General features: G+C 42.9%; 3 protein-coding genes across 3 annotated transcripts; 2 read left to right on the top strand and 1 right to left on the bottom strand.

Moving 5' to 3' along the window:
- Positions 1-1,567: 1,567 nt before the first annotated feature.
- Positions 1,568-4,378, top strand: LOC128709458 (hepatocyte nuclear factor 4-beta). Its single transcript, XM_053804455.1, has 7 exons — positions 1,568-1,685; positions 1,896-2,109; positions 2,201-2,295; positions 2,446-2,988; positions 3,074-3,173; positions 3,558-3,694; positions 3,774-4,378. The coding sequence occupies exons 1-7, from the start codon at positions 1,568-1,570 to the stop codon at positions 4,376-4,378; spliced, it is 1,812 nt and encodes a 603-aa protein (XP_053660430.1).
- A 2,233-nt stretch (positions 4,379-6,611) lies between these two features.
- Positions 6,612-8,386, top strand: LOC128706854 (adipokinetic hormone/corazonin-related peptide receptor variant I). The gene is made up of 7 exons (XM_053801796.1): positions 6,612-6,778; positions 6,861-6,984; positions 7,057-7,205; positions 7,568-7,667; positions 7,735-7,942; positions 8,004-8,127; positions 8,194-8,386. The coding sequence occupies exons 1-7, from the start codon at positions 6,612-6,614 to the stop codon at positions 8,384-8,386; spliced, it is 1,065 nt and encodes a 354-aa protein (XP_053657771.1).
- A 462-nt stretch (positions 8,387-8,848) lies between these two features.
- Positions 8,849-15,772, bottom strand: LOC128709144 (cartilage oligomeric matrix protein). The gene is made up of 17 exons (XM_053804129.1): positions 15,679-15,772; positions 15,085-15,148; positions 14,910-15,013; positions 14,592-14,803; positions 14,304-14,460; positions 14,090-14,227; positions 13,836-14,012; positions 13,650-13,767; positions 13,434-13,555; positions 11,376-11,476; positions 10,851-11,212; positions 10,565-10,784; positions 10,207-10,494; positions 9,908-10,142; positions 9,597-9,825; positions 9,005-9,513; positions 8,849-8,925 (listed from the first exon to the last, which is right to left on the bottom strand). Exons 1-17 carry the CDS (start codon positions 15,770-15,772, stop codon positions 8,849-8,851), a joined length of 3,207 nt encoding a protein of 1,068 aa, XP_053660104.1.
- Between the last annotated feature and the right edge of the window lie 591 nt (positions 15,773-16,363).

The following is a 16,363-nucleotide window of genomic DNA, read 5'->3' as shown; positions in this document are numbered from 1 at the left end:
GTTTGTTTTCTTCTTTTTTTTATTTTCGGCTTAGGTGATCCTCAAAAAATGTCGCGATGGAAAGGGATGCCATGTTATGAACCGGGTGAAACATTAACCACGGTAGATAAAGGCACCATTCGTATGGGAAGACTCTTGACACCATCGCACAATCCGAGGAAGTTTGAGCGTTGATATCGCAATGGACGATAATTGTCGATAGCTCCCCGTACCTCGAGACCGCATTCATACTGCTACAACCTACCGTCATTGGTACCAAGCGAGAGGATTAGCAGCTCAATTCCGTCGTTTTGAACTAAAAGTGGAGGTGATATGAGACATTAAACTAGCTCTGGAACACGATTTTATAAGATGTGGGCGATTAAATGCACTGATGCAAATAGTGCGGTTAAACAGACTTAAACCCCCGGAAGATGCTTCGTCTGTAGAGAAGAAATTCTGCACTAACAAGCAAATGTACGCAAACCCGTTTATCGCTAGCACTATCAAGCTCAATTTTCCAATGTAACAAAGTGAATCAAACGGTTGTACGATGACGGAGTGGGGACTTGGTCCTACTAGATTCAAATCGCAATGACAATTTGTTAGGAGAATGAGCACAAACTGTTAGAGCAAGATCCGAAGAACAATCCGAGAAGATCATGTTCATGATTGTCTTACAATTGAGCAAAAATGACCATTTGTGCACTAAGCACAGGAAAAGTAACGTTTGTTGCTTTCCACTCGACATTTGCCATTAGTCAGTTTTGTCAGCTTGTCCATGTGTAGGTGCTTAGAGAAGATGAGAAGCATTATGTGTTGAGCGTCTAGGAAAAAACAAACATTAAATATTTTAAGAAATTTATTTAGAAGTTGGCTTCGAACCCGTTTTTTATAAGCTTGTGGATGTTTGTGCGTGTTATCTTTTAAAGCTAAACCCCCACCCTATCCCATTGTATCTACAAAACATGTTGTTTTGTTACATAAATGGATTATATTCTCGTATCTTCAAAAACTCTGCCCTGTTTTGTGTATGGCAGTTGTGAAGAGTTAACCAATTAAAGAGGCATATAATTGTTCCATCTCTTGCGAGAAAAGGGGTGAAAAAGATAAGAGATAAGACGAGGCCAAAAAATACCGTAGTCCGTATAGATGGAAAGATGAAGCGAAAGGGTTGGAAAGAGATTGTAGCGTCCGAAGGCAGAACAAACACTCGTTCATTGCCCGCGTAATCGACTAGTAGAGTCCGGAGCTGGTCATCTCTTGAGACGCACAGTATTGATACCGAGATTTTCAATCGCGCAAGGCAACCACGGGAGGCGCAAGGGAGATCTAGGGTTGGTTGTGTGAGGTTCTGGCCCGGTGCCAAATAGTGGGGGATCGCGGGTTCGTTGATGTATCGCGCACATAATCAGTGATCCGAACCACCACAATCAGTAAAACCACACCGCGTACGAACACTAGCGAAACAAGGAACGTGCGCGACGACGACGACGATCCGCGTACCCTGGTACTGTTGCACCCAGTGTCTACGAGGGCCACAGATCGTTCGTGCTCTTAATCGTCGAATCGTGTAGTTCCGTGTGGCATGATGATGCAGTTTTTGCCTCTTACAGAATGCGTACCACTGCTCGCGAGCCAATATGCTGCTATCAAGATGTCTAACACCGGAATAGAATACAGCGAGCTAAATGACCGCACGAAAGGTAAGCGGAAATATTCTACTGGCAATCCACCTTTGGCATTGGTACCGTTTCGCGATGACAACACACGAAAAACAAAAACCCGTAATAAGATTATAATGTGCAATGAGGAGGTTTTATAAACCTTGCCATAAGAGATGATGATAAGTACCTCTGGTTGTGGCCTTAACTAGAAACGAACTATCCGATAACAACGATCTAACTGTTCTGCAGGAAGCCACGACAGTCCGAGCCACACGTCCGATACGGCGTATGAATCATGCCTAAGTCCCCTCCAGCCGAACGATAGTAGCAGCTTCAATGCAATCAATGTGTGTGCTATCTGCTGTGATCGTGCCACTGGTAAACACTACGGTGCCGCTTCCTGCGATGGATGTAAGGGATTTTTTCGACGGAGTGTAAGAAAGAACCACACCTACTCCTGCAGGTAAGACGGACATTTTAAAAGGTTGCACCAAATCTTCTAAACATTCACTAATTACAAGTTTCGTCTATCTATTATTATCTGCCTGTCGTAGATTCTCCCGAAACTGCGTGGTGGACAAAGACAAAAGGAATCAGTGTCGGTACTGTAGATTGAAGAAATGCTTCAAAGCTGGCATGAAAAAAGAAGGTAAACCATCACCAAACGTTACCTTGCGCCGATACTCTACGGTGTTTCTGATGGTGCATCTGCTCCCGGATCTCGTGATTGATAACAATGCGTTTTCTTTTTTCTTTGTACTTGTTGCTTTTGCTACTGTTTCCTATCACCGTCTCGCAGCGGTTCAAAACGAGCGGGACCGTATAAGTTGCCGCAAGCCAAGCACCGATGATAAGAATACCATCAACGGACTGTCGGTGAAGTTTTTACTTCGGGCAGAAAACTTCAGCCGCCACTTTGGGGCCGCCCTGGACGAGACGAACGATGCGGAGGAGGCAGACCTGTCGTCAAAGCGCTTCGCCAGCATTAACGATGTGTGCGACTCGATGAAACAACAGTTGTTGATACTGGTCGAATGGGCAAAATCGATCCCTGCTTTCGCCGAGCTGCAACTGGACGATCAAGTCGCACTGTTGCGCGCGCACGCCGGTGAACATCTGCTGTTGGGGTTGTCGAGGCGTTCCATGCATTTGCAAGATATGCTGCTGCTGGGGAACAATTGTATCATTACGAAGCAATGCCCGGATGCGAACATGTCTCCGAATCTGGACATTTCCCGTATCGGGGCACGCATCATCGACGAGCTAGTGAGTGCCATGAAAGAGATACAAATCGACGATTCAGAGTTGGCTTGCATAAAGGCACTAGTGTTTTTCGATCCAAGTACGTGTTATTAGCTTTCCCGTATACATTCGCCAGTGATATTTAAATGTTGATGTTCCTTTTTGTTTTGTACACTTTGCCACAGGTGCTAAAGGACTGAACGAACCCGCCAAGATTAAATCACTCCGGCATCAGGTTCTAAATAATCTAGAGGATTACATATCTGACAAACTGTATGATTCGAGGTAAGACGTTGTTTCTGGAGAATAAGAAAATTAACGCCGGAGGTTAATCCGGTTCTGATTCATGGCTTCGAACAAATTTTACAATCGAATTAAGGACACTGAATCCCAATGATGTAGAAGTATAAATATTTGAGGAATAATGAACCTCCAAAAATTCACAAATCTATGAGAAATGTTCAGAATCCTAGAATTTAATCTTTTCAGATATTTACCATTTCTACAGATGTTTGGAAATGTTTGGAAATTCATGTATCCATTGAGAATCGACTCGTGATTTGCATGAATCTCAACAAATGATTAAATGACTCTTCATGGAAGATTCATCTAGAAAAGCTCTACCGGTAATAGTACAAAAATATATTTTTTTTCATGATTTCTAAACAGAGGTAGATTTGGAGAGATCCTGTTGCTATTACCAGTGCTTCAATCAATAACGTGGCAGATGATTCAACAAATAGAGCTTGCCAAAATGTTTGGTGTTGCACATATTGATAGCCTTTTGCAGGAAATGCTGCTAGGAGGTACCGTATATTGTTTAATAGTATTAGTATATCTTATCTCATAAGATTTCCGCTTTCGGTTTTCTGTATCTTTATATAGGTGATGCTATAGATACCTCATCGACGATCACCTCACCGATGAATATGATGAACACCAACAACAGTCCATCCCATTCGTGTGATACGACACATCTCGCTTCTACCATGGGCACGGCCGTGGACCATGAAACGCAAGACCCTCTAGTACAAATGTCGTCCCTAAACGGGCCCAGTTACGGTGGCGATCCCGACAATTTGCTCATATCGCCGATGGACACGGTACCCGATGGAAATAGCTACTGTACCCGTAAAACTCCCGGACAAACGACACCCGATCCATTAAACAGACAACTACATGGTCCGAGAAGCAGTGATGGCGTTGACGTTCCGGCAGACGTTAGCTATATGCAACAGCAAACGCATCAAGGCCAAACGCAGCAGCAACATGTGACGACCAGCAGCTCGACAGATGCGGCAGTGACGGTAGAGGACATATACTTCCACGCGCCAACGAACATAGATCCATCGTCGTCGTTGCAGCTCGACAGCGACGTGGCGATGTACAACAATAACAATCTGAGCTGTTGTCAAGGAGGGATGATCCATACCGGCAAGGGTTGCGAGATGGTGAAAATTGAAACCAAACGGGAACCAGAAAATGCATAACACCAAACATTTCCCTTTTCTTCTTCTAGCCCAAAGCTATCAGCTAGCATAGCCGTTAAGAGCGATGTTATATGGATCACTAAGGTGCAATGTTAGGGTAAAGCATAGAACACATTTGATATTTACCATGCAGCAGGTTGGGAATACCCATGTGCATCTGGCCCACAATTAAGTTGATTTTCGTTAATTTTGTTTTTACATTACTTTTCTTTGTTGCGATAGGTTTTATTTAATTGGATATCTGTCAGGTCTTCGGTTATGGGAAATTGCGACAATGTTATGCGCGGCACGATTAGTAATATGCAAGGTATGATTTTGTGAGTTTTTTACACAAATTTGATCCCTTGCTACTGTGCTTTGCCATGGCTAATATTTTGTAGGTGTGATGGTTTTTTTTTTCTTCTTAGTTTTCTTTTATAAATGGCAAGAAAGATAGGAACAAATGTTATAATTGTAAGAACAACGATGGTAATAATAGCAATATGAAAACAAAAGTCAGACTCATTCTGTGAGAGGTAGGTTTTTTGCTGTACATATACAACAGGGTGCATTCGGGAGGTGATTGTTATACTCTTTGCGTAGTTTAGGTATTTAGGATTCTACCACCACTATTCCTCCCTCATTTCCTTCCCTCCACGTCCATATAATCCCCTGTGACCTAAAGGGAACTTCTAAAGATTTATTTTTCTCTTCTGTTTTCTGGGACGAAAAGTGCAAATAAAATGACTGTTATTTACTGTTTCCAGTTCGGCCAGTGATGCGGTGCTCTAAAAGAGGGCATTCTTTTATTGTACTGCCGCGAACCCGAACCAATGGTGACGATAGAGCAATTTAAAAACTGTTTTCTTCTACCTAATAAATCATCAGCGAAAAAAATACGCCTCAACACGCGGATTGATCAGGCGTTTAAGGCGTAAGCAATTATTATTGATGGCTACTTTGTGAAACAAATATCGAAAACATGGAATATGTTTCCATATTTTTTTAAGATTCATACTATAGAATAGATAAGTAAAAGAAAAGCCATGCAATAACTGTAGCCGAATTGTAAGTCTTCTAAAATTTTATGTAAATGTAGCGGACCTCTCAAAATAACTTGTCCGGGCATCTAGTATTATACACAAAAAAGTCTTGCACGAATGGTAGGGCATACACATCTGATCCGACACTATCATTTGAACGCATCTCTGCGGCGCTGTTCTAGTTGATATAGCGATCGGCAGCAAATCGCCGACAGCAAGTTGCTTAATGCTCGCGAGTTGAGTTGTAGGAAACATTGATAACCGTTGATGGCAACCTAATGTGACATAGGTTTGCCTGCCCGCGCACCAGTCGGTAGGCTAGTCTTCGTGCGGGAAGTCTTTCCATCCCGTTCCCATCCAACTACAGCAGCACAAATAGATCATTCGTTTGGTTATGAGAAAATAATTCGCTCTGTCGCTCGAAGGATTAGATGAATGTGAGTCGATCAAGCTCTCTGTAAACAATGGGAGATTAAGTCAAGTGTTACCATGCTTAAGTCTACCACTACACAACGTCTTTTCCTTTATGGGCAGTGGCTGGACGATTGGAGTACCGATGTGGCAAAACACTAGTTTTTTTTAGTGTAGATCGTGTTCATTCGAGGGAAAGGTCTATTATTGTATAGCTTTTTATTTTTCTTGTTTACTGAAGCCCCGCGATCAGTTGCTAATCATCGATCCAAGGATCTATCTCGGCACGTTCATCGTCTGTGTAGTCGACTATCAGGCTTGTGGACTATGAGTTGTTTGGCACGCAGTAAGTGAGTGTTCACCCGTCGGACATCAACAACAAATCTGGTGAAGTGCTCTGCGAATATCAAAGGCATGTATTGTAACGATCGCTGTGCCTGTGCTCATGTACTTGTGAGGTCCGGTTATAGCAGTTTTGTGTAGTGTTTGAGAGATTGTAAAGGTATTATGTTCCAGAATCGGCGAGGCGCATACTTATCAGTACTCCAAATCAAGCACCACACCGAAATTGAGTGTAGCAAATGAATGAAGTTTACGAAAAAGAGTCACGAAATATAAGAATGAATGTGCAACAGTTTAATACACTACGGATATGGTAAAAAATGTCATGCAGGACAGTCTTGTGGGTCTTTTACGGAACGCTTGCATCGACATCAGGTGCAAAGGAGTTTTATGGATTATGTTAAGAATCGAGCAGAAGGAAGTACTGTAATTTGCGCAATTACATTTGCGGCAGTATAATGCTCGAAGCAATGGCGCACATCAAGTCGAACCAACGGATTGAAGATCACCGTAATCTAGTCGAATGGTCGTTCTATGCCAATGAGTCATCTGGCGAGGAGTACTACGAAATGCCAATCGATATGCGTTTCAACTCAGGTCATATTTTGTCGATCATGGTATACAGGTAAAAGACCCTTAAATAGGACTTTAAGTTCAAATCCAATTTGAGCTTAATCATGTTGGCTGGTGTTTCGTTTCCATTCCAGCACGCTGATGGTGTTTTCAGCTACAGGAAATATTACAGTGCTTCGAATTCTTGCCCAACGGAAAGTACGAGCATCGTCCAGGATAAATATAATGCTTGCCCATTTGGCCATAGCGGATCTGTTGGTATGTAACATTGGAATTTAAGTGGGAATTGATCAACATGTAGTAACTTTTCATCAATGTCTCTTCGTTCAGGTAACCTTCCTTATGATGCCGTTAGAGATTGGATGGGCATACACGGTTAGGTGGTCAGCCGGGGATGTAATGTGTCGCGTGATGGCTTTTTTCCGGACATTTGGCCTGTACCTTTCAAGCTACATTCTGATCTGCATATCAGTTGACAGGTGCGTGGAATAGGCAGCATGGTGAGCAGTGGCGTATCAATCCTGGGCGGAATGATAGTTCTGGGCCCCTAATTTAAAAAATGTTTACCGTGGGGGGAGGGAGGGAGTTATGATGAAATTTCAGAAATTACTGGCGGGAGGGAGGAGGGTGGGTTGCGGACTAATTTCCCTCTTCCCCAGAAGGAAGCCTTCTACCTTACGGAGACGGTTAAGGCAACGTTTTGTTTCGCCTTTTCTGACATAATTGTCCTTTTCTGACCCTCACACGGTGAGGCCCTAGGCGTCCGCCTGCGGGGAACACCGTTAAATCCGCCACTGATGGTTAGAGAATGCGACTAATGATCGATCCTTGTTTTTGGCAGATACTTTGCCGTGTTGAAGCCATTGAAAGTTCATGAACATCGAGCATTTCTGATGATTTCTGGCGCTTGGATAATGTCCGGTCTATGCAGTCTGCCTCAGGTATAGTAACGCTAGGGGATAGTTATTACAATAATAAATATATCTGCTTATGTGGGCTTTATTTCAGGCATTTATTTTTCATCTGGAGGTGCATCCAAACATCACGGGATACCAGCAGTGCGTGACTTATCATTATTTCGAGGAGGAAATTTATCAAATCGTGTACAACGTTATGGTAATGTGCCTGATGTACACGATCCCGCTGATAGTAATCCTTTATTGCTATGGATCTATATATTATGAAATATTTAGTCGCACAAATCCGAAGAATTTAGGTATTTCTTTTCAATAAATACCTATATTATGAAGCTTACGATTCGCCATCCCCATTTACAGAGAGCTTTCGTCGATCGAGTATCGATGTGCTTGGTCGAGCAAAACGGAAAACGTTAAGGATGACCATAACGATCGTGATCGTGTTTGTAGTTTGCTGGACTCCTTACTACGTCATGTCACTCTGGTACGTTATTCTACAGGTACGGCACGGATGTCAAATAATAACTTCCTTTCTCACTTCCGTTTCTAGGTATTGGTTAGATAAGGAATCGGCAAAGAATGTGGACCAGCGAATACAGAAGGGTTTGTTCTTGTTTGCCAGTACGAACAGCTGCATGAACCCAGTAGTATATGGTATTTACAATGTGCGGAAGAAACACACCAAAAACCATTTGAAGGTGCAAGATAAAAGTTGTGGAAGTCATCTTACTATGAAAATGTAACTCCCAACCAAGTGTTCAGTGTTTGTGTCTGTTTTAGTAACCTAGGTTACGATTAAAATGGAAATGTCTTATATATCTATAAAAAAAACTAAAAATTATATCTTAAAACTATAGAACATAGTAATCATTTATGTAAGGTGTTCATAAAACGAAATAAATCCATAATTCATTAATGTTTCTCCATGTTCATCCACTAAACAGTGAAATTAGCAATAACTACACAATCACTTTTGTTTTATTCTTTACCGATAACGTGGTAAAATATCAGACGCTTTATTCTTCGTTATTATTGTCTTATGTATTGGGAAAAAAGTATGTCTCGCCAACATTCAGCTGAGGTAGCAAAGAGAAGCGAGAAACTGGTTATATAAAGCAGATTTGTAATTATATATTTCATGCATTATATTAAGTTGTACTACTGCGACGATCAGCTTTGCTGTGGTTGGATTTAAACACATTGCGTTAAGCGCGATGATCCACCTGAACTTCACGTTGCAAACGTGCAGGCAGTTCACGGTAGATTGCTTCCGGAACGTTGTCTGTGGAGTGAGGATTTGAACATAATTCGCATTAACTTCTCTGTACTATTCAAGGAAACATTCATCTGCAAAAACTTACCATTGCATCGGTACACTAAGTCGGACCAGATAATCATTTCCTGCGAGAAGCAAAACACTCCCAGCCGGCCACCCTTGAGCGTGGTATCGAAGATGTTTCCCGAATCGGCCACCATCTGATCGCCATCGAATATGCGCAAACGGATCAACCCTATCTTTGGTCGGTGCAGTAACAGCCAACGGTAAGCGGTACGCTCCGTCCAACCCACGTTGCGTGGATCCTTCCAGAGTAGCTTCACCTGATCCTTCGTATCTCCTGTATGCCACAGACTGTTGCGCAACATCTCGCCTGGTCCAGTGTTGCTGTTGATCAGCTTCAGCTGAATGCCCGGCTCGGCGGACGCACGGAACGGTGTCGCCTGCCAGTACGTCTGTATGTTTTTTTTCCACATGACTGCATAAAACTTGTGATTATCCTGATAGCTGAATATGAAACCGACGTAATCGTCATCGATTTCCGTGTCGACAAAGAAAGTTCCTTCGAAATCCACGCCACCGAATGCGTCGTAACTGTGTTTAGCAAAGAGGGAATCAAATTGGAAGCATTCGATTTAATTTCAATTCTTTTGCTAGCGTTTTCTCTCACGGCTTACCCAACTGCTAGGCCAGGATCACTGTTTTGTGTCTGCACTATTTCGGCACCCTTGTTATAGATCACCCAGTTGGGATCGATCTGCGAGTCACCCTCCGGATCTAGGACCACCGTCTGGTAGGTACGGAAATCGGTGGAGAAGATTTTGGAATTGTTCGGACAGTTATCGAGATAGTTAGGAATGAGATCCAAATCGAAATCTTCCTCACAGATATCACCGATCCCATCATCTAGAATGTCGCGCAGAAAAATTGGCACATTGTACCTACATTTGTTCTAAATAAACCAGATCCCAACACCCTTTACACTTACTATTTGCGTCTATCTGATCGGGATTGAACACAATCGGGCAGTTATCTTCATGGTTCAGTATGCCATCATTGTCAGCATCCGTGTCGCACAGATCTCCCCTTCCGTCACCGTCAGAATCGAGCTGATCGGAATTCGGCAGCTTCGGACAGTTGTCCCGGCTATCCTGAATGCCATCCCGGTCGCGATCGACATCACTGTCGCAAGCATCACCGATAAGATCATTATCTGAATCGAGCTGAATAACAAAATGCGAACACAAATCAGTTAGGATTAAGCTGAATTCGCTATTTCAGGAGTACCTGATTTAGATTAGGTATCAGCGGACAGTTATCGCAAACGTCTCCAATTCGATCACCATCAGTATCAAGCTGGTTGAAGTTGGCCACCTTGGGACAGTTGTCATCTTCGTTACGAATTCCATCGTTATCGATGTCTGGATCGCAAGCATCACCCAAACCATCCTTATCGACATCGTTCTGATCGACATTGGACACCGTCGGACAGTTGTCGCAGGCATCTCCCTGTTTGTCTCCCCCATCCACATCACTATCCATTTGGTCCGGATTGTGTACCAAGGGACAGTTATCCTGCAACCGAATCGTATATAATTGATTATCCTTGTACATCGAACAGTGCCAGACTCTGTGCCATTCATACCGGATTGTTTAGAATTCCATCGTTGTCTGCATCCGGATCGCAAGCATCTCCAATGCCATCGCGATCGGCATCTTCTTGACCAGAGTTGGGAATGTTGACGCAGTTGTCTGCGCGGCATTTCTCATCGTTGCACTGCAGGTTCATGTCTGGCCATCCATCAAGATCCTTGTCGGAACCACACAGGTACCCATCGCCCGCCCAACCTACCTTACATTTACACCTGTAAATCCATTGCAGTTATCAAATTTTGTACACTCGGTACCATTCTGATTTCTCCATTTGTTACCTGTACTTGTTGTTTCCGGCATGTTTGCATATGGCATTTGTGTCGCAAACCGTTCCATCCTGACACATCCGATCCGATGGCAAACAATCGTGCAACGGGCTATGGATAAATCCCGGTTTACACTGGCATTCGTACGATCCTTCCGTGTTCTGGCAAACCATATTCTTCCCACACCGTGCCGAACCGTCGGTACACTCGTTCCGATCCGTGCACCGTTGCCGCTGCATCGACCCATCAAACGAGGTGGCCGTAAGCCCTTCGTAGTGTACACCTATATATCCACCGGGGCATGGATCGCATCGGAAACCGGGAACGGTGTTGGTGCAGCGTACCCGCACATCACACGGTTCCACAAGATCACACTTGCAACGGGAAAGGAAGCAGTAACAGAAAGGCACCGTCAGATTGTAGAACAGGGTAGAGACAACGTATTTAGATATGGACGTTCAGCACTTGGCCCCGATTACCAATACCGGGAGAGTTCATCGGGAATCGGGCACAAGGCAACGAACGGATCACACATACCTCATCGAAATCATGACAGGCAGTACCATTGCCAGTGAAACCGGCCGGACAGGCACCGCAGCGGAAGAACGGGTGCTGATCTATTCTACTGCAATGTACACCTTCATGTGGAGAACATTCAAGGAAGGGTGTGTTTAAAGTTCGGGCTTACATTACATTATCTATATAGTACGTGATTGTGGTTTCATGATTCACACTTCGGTTCCATTTGGACACACACTTGGGTTAAATCTTAGGTCCAGTTTTTTTGGAGAGATGCGAGATGCGTTATGGTATTGGGCGTAATAACATATGCATTAAAAAAAAGGACAAATTTAAGCAATTTTTAATACGAGTTCCCTGCCATCTAGAAGAGAACTTGACAGTGTAATGTGTAATGGTCACTACTAAAATTGTGAGACACATGCTTTAAATATTAAAACTGCCAGTTGTGGCACTGCCCCGAAAAAGTTTTACATGGTATCTTCGAACGCCAGAGCGCCAAGTGGCGATCTTGTTCTACACACATAGTACGGCCGCCACAGTACGTAATTCCGCGATGGCAGACTTCACCGTAAAGTGCGGTAGAACCTAAAGATGAACAACGAAGTCAAAGTGATCCTTGTATCCTCCCTGGAAGCTGTAGCAATCGGCCAAACAGAGAAGAAATAATTGGATAAACTGGAATTTGTTTTGTGAAAGTGTTTATCGCATTCAATAACAGTCGCATCTTGCCAGTAGACAATCAATTTTTTTTTTCTAAAATCACTATAAAAATGACAAATTTTACCGTTTTTTACCTAATGGCACTCGGAAGCAGTGGTCAAATCTCAGCCAGAAAGTCCAATCCAATAAAATCAAGACCGGATACATTTTTAGGGCACGCAATGACGACAATTGATAATCAAGGTGACGAAAAAACTGAACTATTAAAACAAAAAGTTTTGACAGGCCAGGGCGATGAACAGGAGAGGGAGTTTGGAATTCGAGTTTGAACGTATGATCAGCTTGTTAAACTTCTCAAGTGGTCTATTTTTCCTATAATGGGCCGATGATCACTTGTGCCTTCTTTTGAAAGAGAAAATATGCCCTTTTCTCTGATAATCAGCAGTAGAATTTTTTCTGGTGGAAATTTGTCCTAGGTATTAAGTAATTATATTTTTTGCACTTTTCGATCGATTACTACTTCTGACCATGGGCCTCCTGTCTTGTTCTCTAAGTTCTTTGTTTCGGGATGAAGCTAGCAATTAATGGAACTCATGCAGAAAATTACTCAAATCAGTCCAATCAGACCAATGCATACATTATCGGTTCGTATTTGATAACACTGCTATTTATATTGTAAATATTATAATAAAGAACTAAACAACGCATTTGATAATTTCCCCAAATTTTAGCATCGCAAATCGAAGATCTCTCGATCGGATAGTCAACCGAGAGTAAATGATTAGCCTAGGAAACGGGGAAATCATGAAAATAGCATGCGCAATGTTTCCTACTCGATGTTATGCTATCAGTTTCGGAAGTTATCAAAGATGTTAAATGCGTGTTACACGGCCAACCTCGAAGTAAATAACTAATATCAAACCAATTAACCAAACTTGACAAACAATAATGATCAGTTTATTATTATTATTGGGTATCGTAAATATCGTTGGCTTAGTGAAGCTTAAGGTTAAGTACATTTAGCGCATTACCGAATACGAGATAGTACATGGTATATTATTGAAGATAAACGAAAAAAATGTAGAAACAATAATAAGAACCATGAGACATGTAACACAGTATATAATTCGCTCGTTCGTTGTGGCAAAGAGTAAAAAGTATTATGAGAACATCAGCACACTCGTCATGGACCTGGATATGGACTTCCTTGGTTTACATTCACAATTGCGCAATGATAAGGATTGTAACTGATGGAGGAGAAAATCGTTCGCCTCAAGAAACCCCTTAGCCGTCTAGGGGCTAAAGACCTTCTTCAACGGCAGTATCGTAGGTCAGCCGTAGGTGGTTAAATATGGGAGAAAGATGTTCGATCAAGGCTATAGCTTCTGGGAGCTTTTGATTATTGGTTCCTACCTGGCGCGCACGGCTTATCTTCACAGGCGTCCCTAAACCGGCAGTGCTTACCGTCGCCCTCGTAACCCACCGGACAGGGACCACACTGGGCACCCTCGACCGTGTCATAACACTGGACACCACTGTGCCCAGGGACGAAAGAGAAGAATAGCAAAGGTATAATACTCGCAAATAACACGCATGGTTGCCAGATATACAAGGACGAATGATACTTACTTAAAGCATGGTTGGTCCGCACAAGTTTGACCTGGGCGACAGTTTCGGCCATCACCGACATACCCACGTGGACAGTGACCACAACGCATGCCGGTCGATGAGTCATAGCACTGCACGCCTGCAAAACAAAAACAATATATAGTCGCCATCAATCTGTCGATCGATGATCTTGGCGTCATATCTTACCTGGGAAACATGGATTGCTGTACTGACAGTTCTCGCGTAATGGCTGTGCCTGTTGACAGCCGGCACAGTTTTCGATCAAACCACGCAGGTAGTTAATCTCATGTCGCTGACCTTTCACCTCTTCCTTTAGCTCCTTGACTAACTTCAACAGTTCACCCAATAGTTTCAGTATGTTCTCTGCATCAGGACAAGCGTACGCAATTGACGTTAGTGTAGGATGTTCAATTCTGCGTTTAGTTCTTCCCTAAACTTACCATCACAATCGCCATGAATGATTGGAATGTCTCCACGATTTGCTGAGAAATCGGAATGGAACGCTTCCTTGTATTTTTCCGACGTATGATGCCAGTTGCGGATGTCCCGCTTCTTGTTGCGTTCGGGAACATTTTCACCTGTGAAACGTTTTGAAGCATCTATTACCCAATCTAGCACAATGGAACTACGGTTCCAAAAACCTTACCTACTTACCCTGGGCTTTATTCTTCAGCATTTTCTCCACCGTATGCTTTTGACGCGGGGCGTGTATGTGATTGCCATTGCGGCGCAATATCTTCTGACAGCTGGCTCGGCTCAAGGCCTTTTCCAGCTCGGAATCCAGAAATAGTGGATACTTTCGCTCCCGGAACTTGGCATATGTAAAAACGAAAGGAAGCGGGGAAAACCAAACAATACAGAAATCAAATCAAATTCATCATAATTTTATCCGGTTCGATTGAAAAAAGATTGGTTGATGAATTATTGGATCGTATTAAGTACCAGTTTGACGGTTGGTTCATCGCTGCTGGCAAAAAGCTTGGACAGATTGACGTCGAGCTCCTCGGTGGAGGACTGTTTACAGTTCATGTAAACGGTGATCGCACTCTGGTGGAACGCGAATGCCAACGATTTAATCGTTGTTGATTCGTTCAGATCATTCAGTATTAGATTCTTCGAGTACACCTTCGAGTGGGTGGTAATATCGATGGTCACTGGGTTGTTGGTGGGTAAACGAAGAAGAGAAAAAAGTACATTCCCGCGCTTGAAGCGCTTGATTTATCGATCAACGATTAGGCGGCTGCCGATTTTCAGACTTACCACGCTTATTTTTGCGATCGAGATAGAAAGAAAACTTGTTCTTTGATTCCGGAAAATCGATCATAAATAGTGCCTCGATCGTGATTCTAAACTTCCTACGTGGTCTGAAAGAAGGTACATGAAACGATTTCGTTATGCTTTTCAGTTTGGATATTTATACCAATAGTGCTCTTACCTAATGTGTCTAAGTGATATTAAGAAATCATCCTTTATGTATTCCTCCAGCTCCGTCGAAGCAACTGGGCGAATTGGTGAAAAAAACGAAAACAAAACACAACGTAATTCATTTAGATCGTTGGCCATTTTAGTATCGTACTAAAACCGTTAACAAGTACCGTATTCACGCTGTACTTATTGAGATCGCAAATATAAAATTTCCACATCGACGAATTCAGTGGCGCCCCAAATATGAAATTAATTTGAATAAATCAATCAATACCACCAACGCGCAATGGCGCAAATGGTCCCCGCACTGGGATCAAAACATAGGCGCCCACATTCAGCCCTGTGTGCGGGTTTTGTGTAGGTGATTTATTAAACTGCTATGTTACTTCATACTCCATTAGGAAGATGTATTGTCGGGAGAAGTGTTCTGGATCAAAATTCAATTCATCTGTTCGCCGTTCGTACGTGGAGACGAAGACTTGAGTTGAAATTCGGACGGATAGTCTCAAGAATAGTCTACTACTACTACTATATTACATGAAATGTAATACCATGAAGTGACTAATGGTATTGCATAGTTACGACTAATCGATAGCATACTTACCGGGGTCAATAGATAGTAGTTGCACTTGCTGCACGAACGCGCATAGTGACAATAGCAGCAACAGCCCTGCCGTCATTGGCAGGGTTAATTTCATTTTACTGCAGTACTGTGGAAAGTAAACAGCGAAAGAAAAACACAACAATATACAGACACTTTACGCAGGTAGTTGGTTGAACTGCAATTATACGTGACAATGGATTGTTAATTATTGTTCCACTCATCACAACTCCGATAAATTTTCCAACGAGCTTTGTTAGGCGGAGGGTCAACGCGAGTCAGTTAGAATGGAAAGGATAATCGAACTCGTTTCTTTCACTACGTGTGGCAATATTTTAATCGTTTCCTTCCCGGTGCCAATCGGTGAAAATCCTCTATGATTTACATTGAATTTCGATTGTTTTATTAATTGTTTGATGCTCGGATTTCAGTGCGCGTGTTTCTCATGGTGTCTTGTTTTCACTCTTCATTCATTGATTCGAGCGTACGATAGGTGCCTATGCATCAACTAGAGAAGATGCTGCAGCTGTACAACAGCACATGCCTCGCGAGGTGATACTATAGTTGCCCGAGTGATCTTGTGGACGCCTTGTTTTAAAAGGCTCCCTTCAAAGTCGACGAACTGGTTAACTCTTTGAGCGACATCAACATTACAATCCCATTCCACGTCTCCGGTCCCGATCCAGAC

Source organism: Anopheles marshallii, chromosome 2 (assembly GCF_943734725.1).
Source record: "Anopheles marshallii chromosome 2, idAnoMarsDA_429_01, whole genome shotgun sequence".
Lineage (NCBI taxonomy): Eukaryota > Metazoa > Arthropoda > Insecta > Diptera > Culicidae > Anopheles > Anopheles marshallii.
This window is presented reverse-complemented; position numbering and strand designations above follow the sequence as displayed.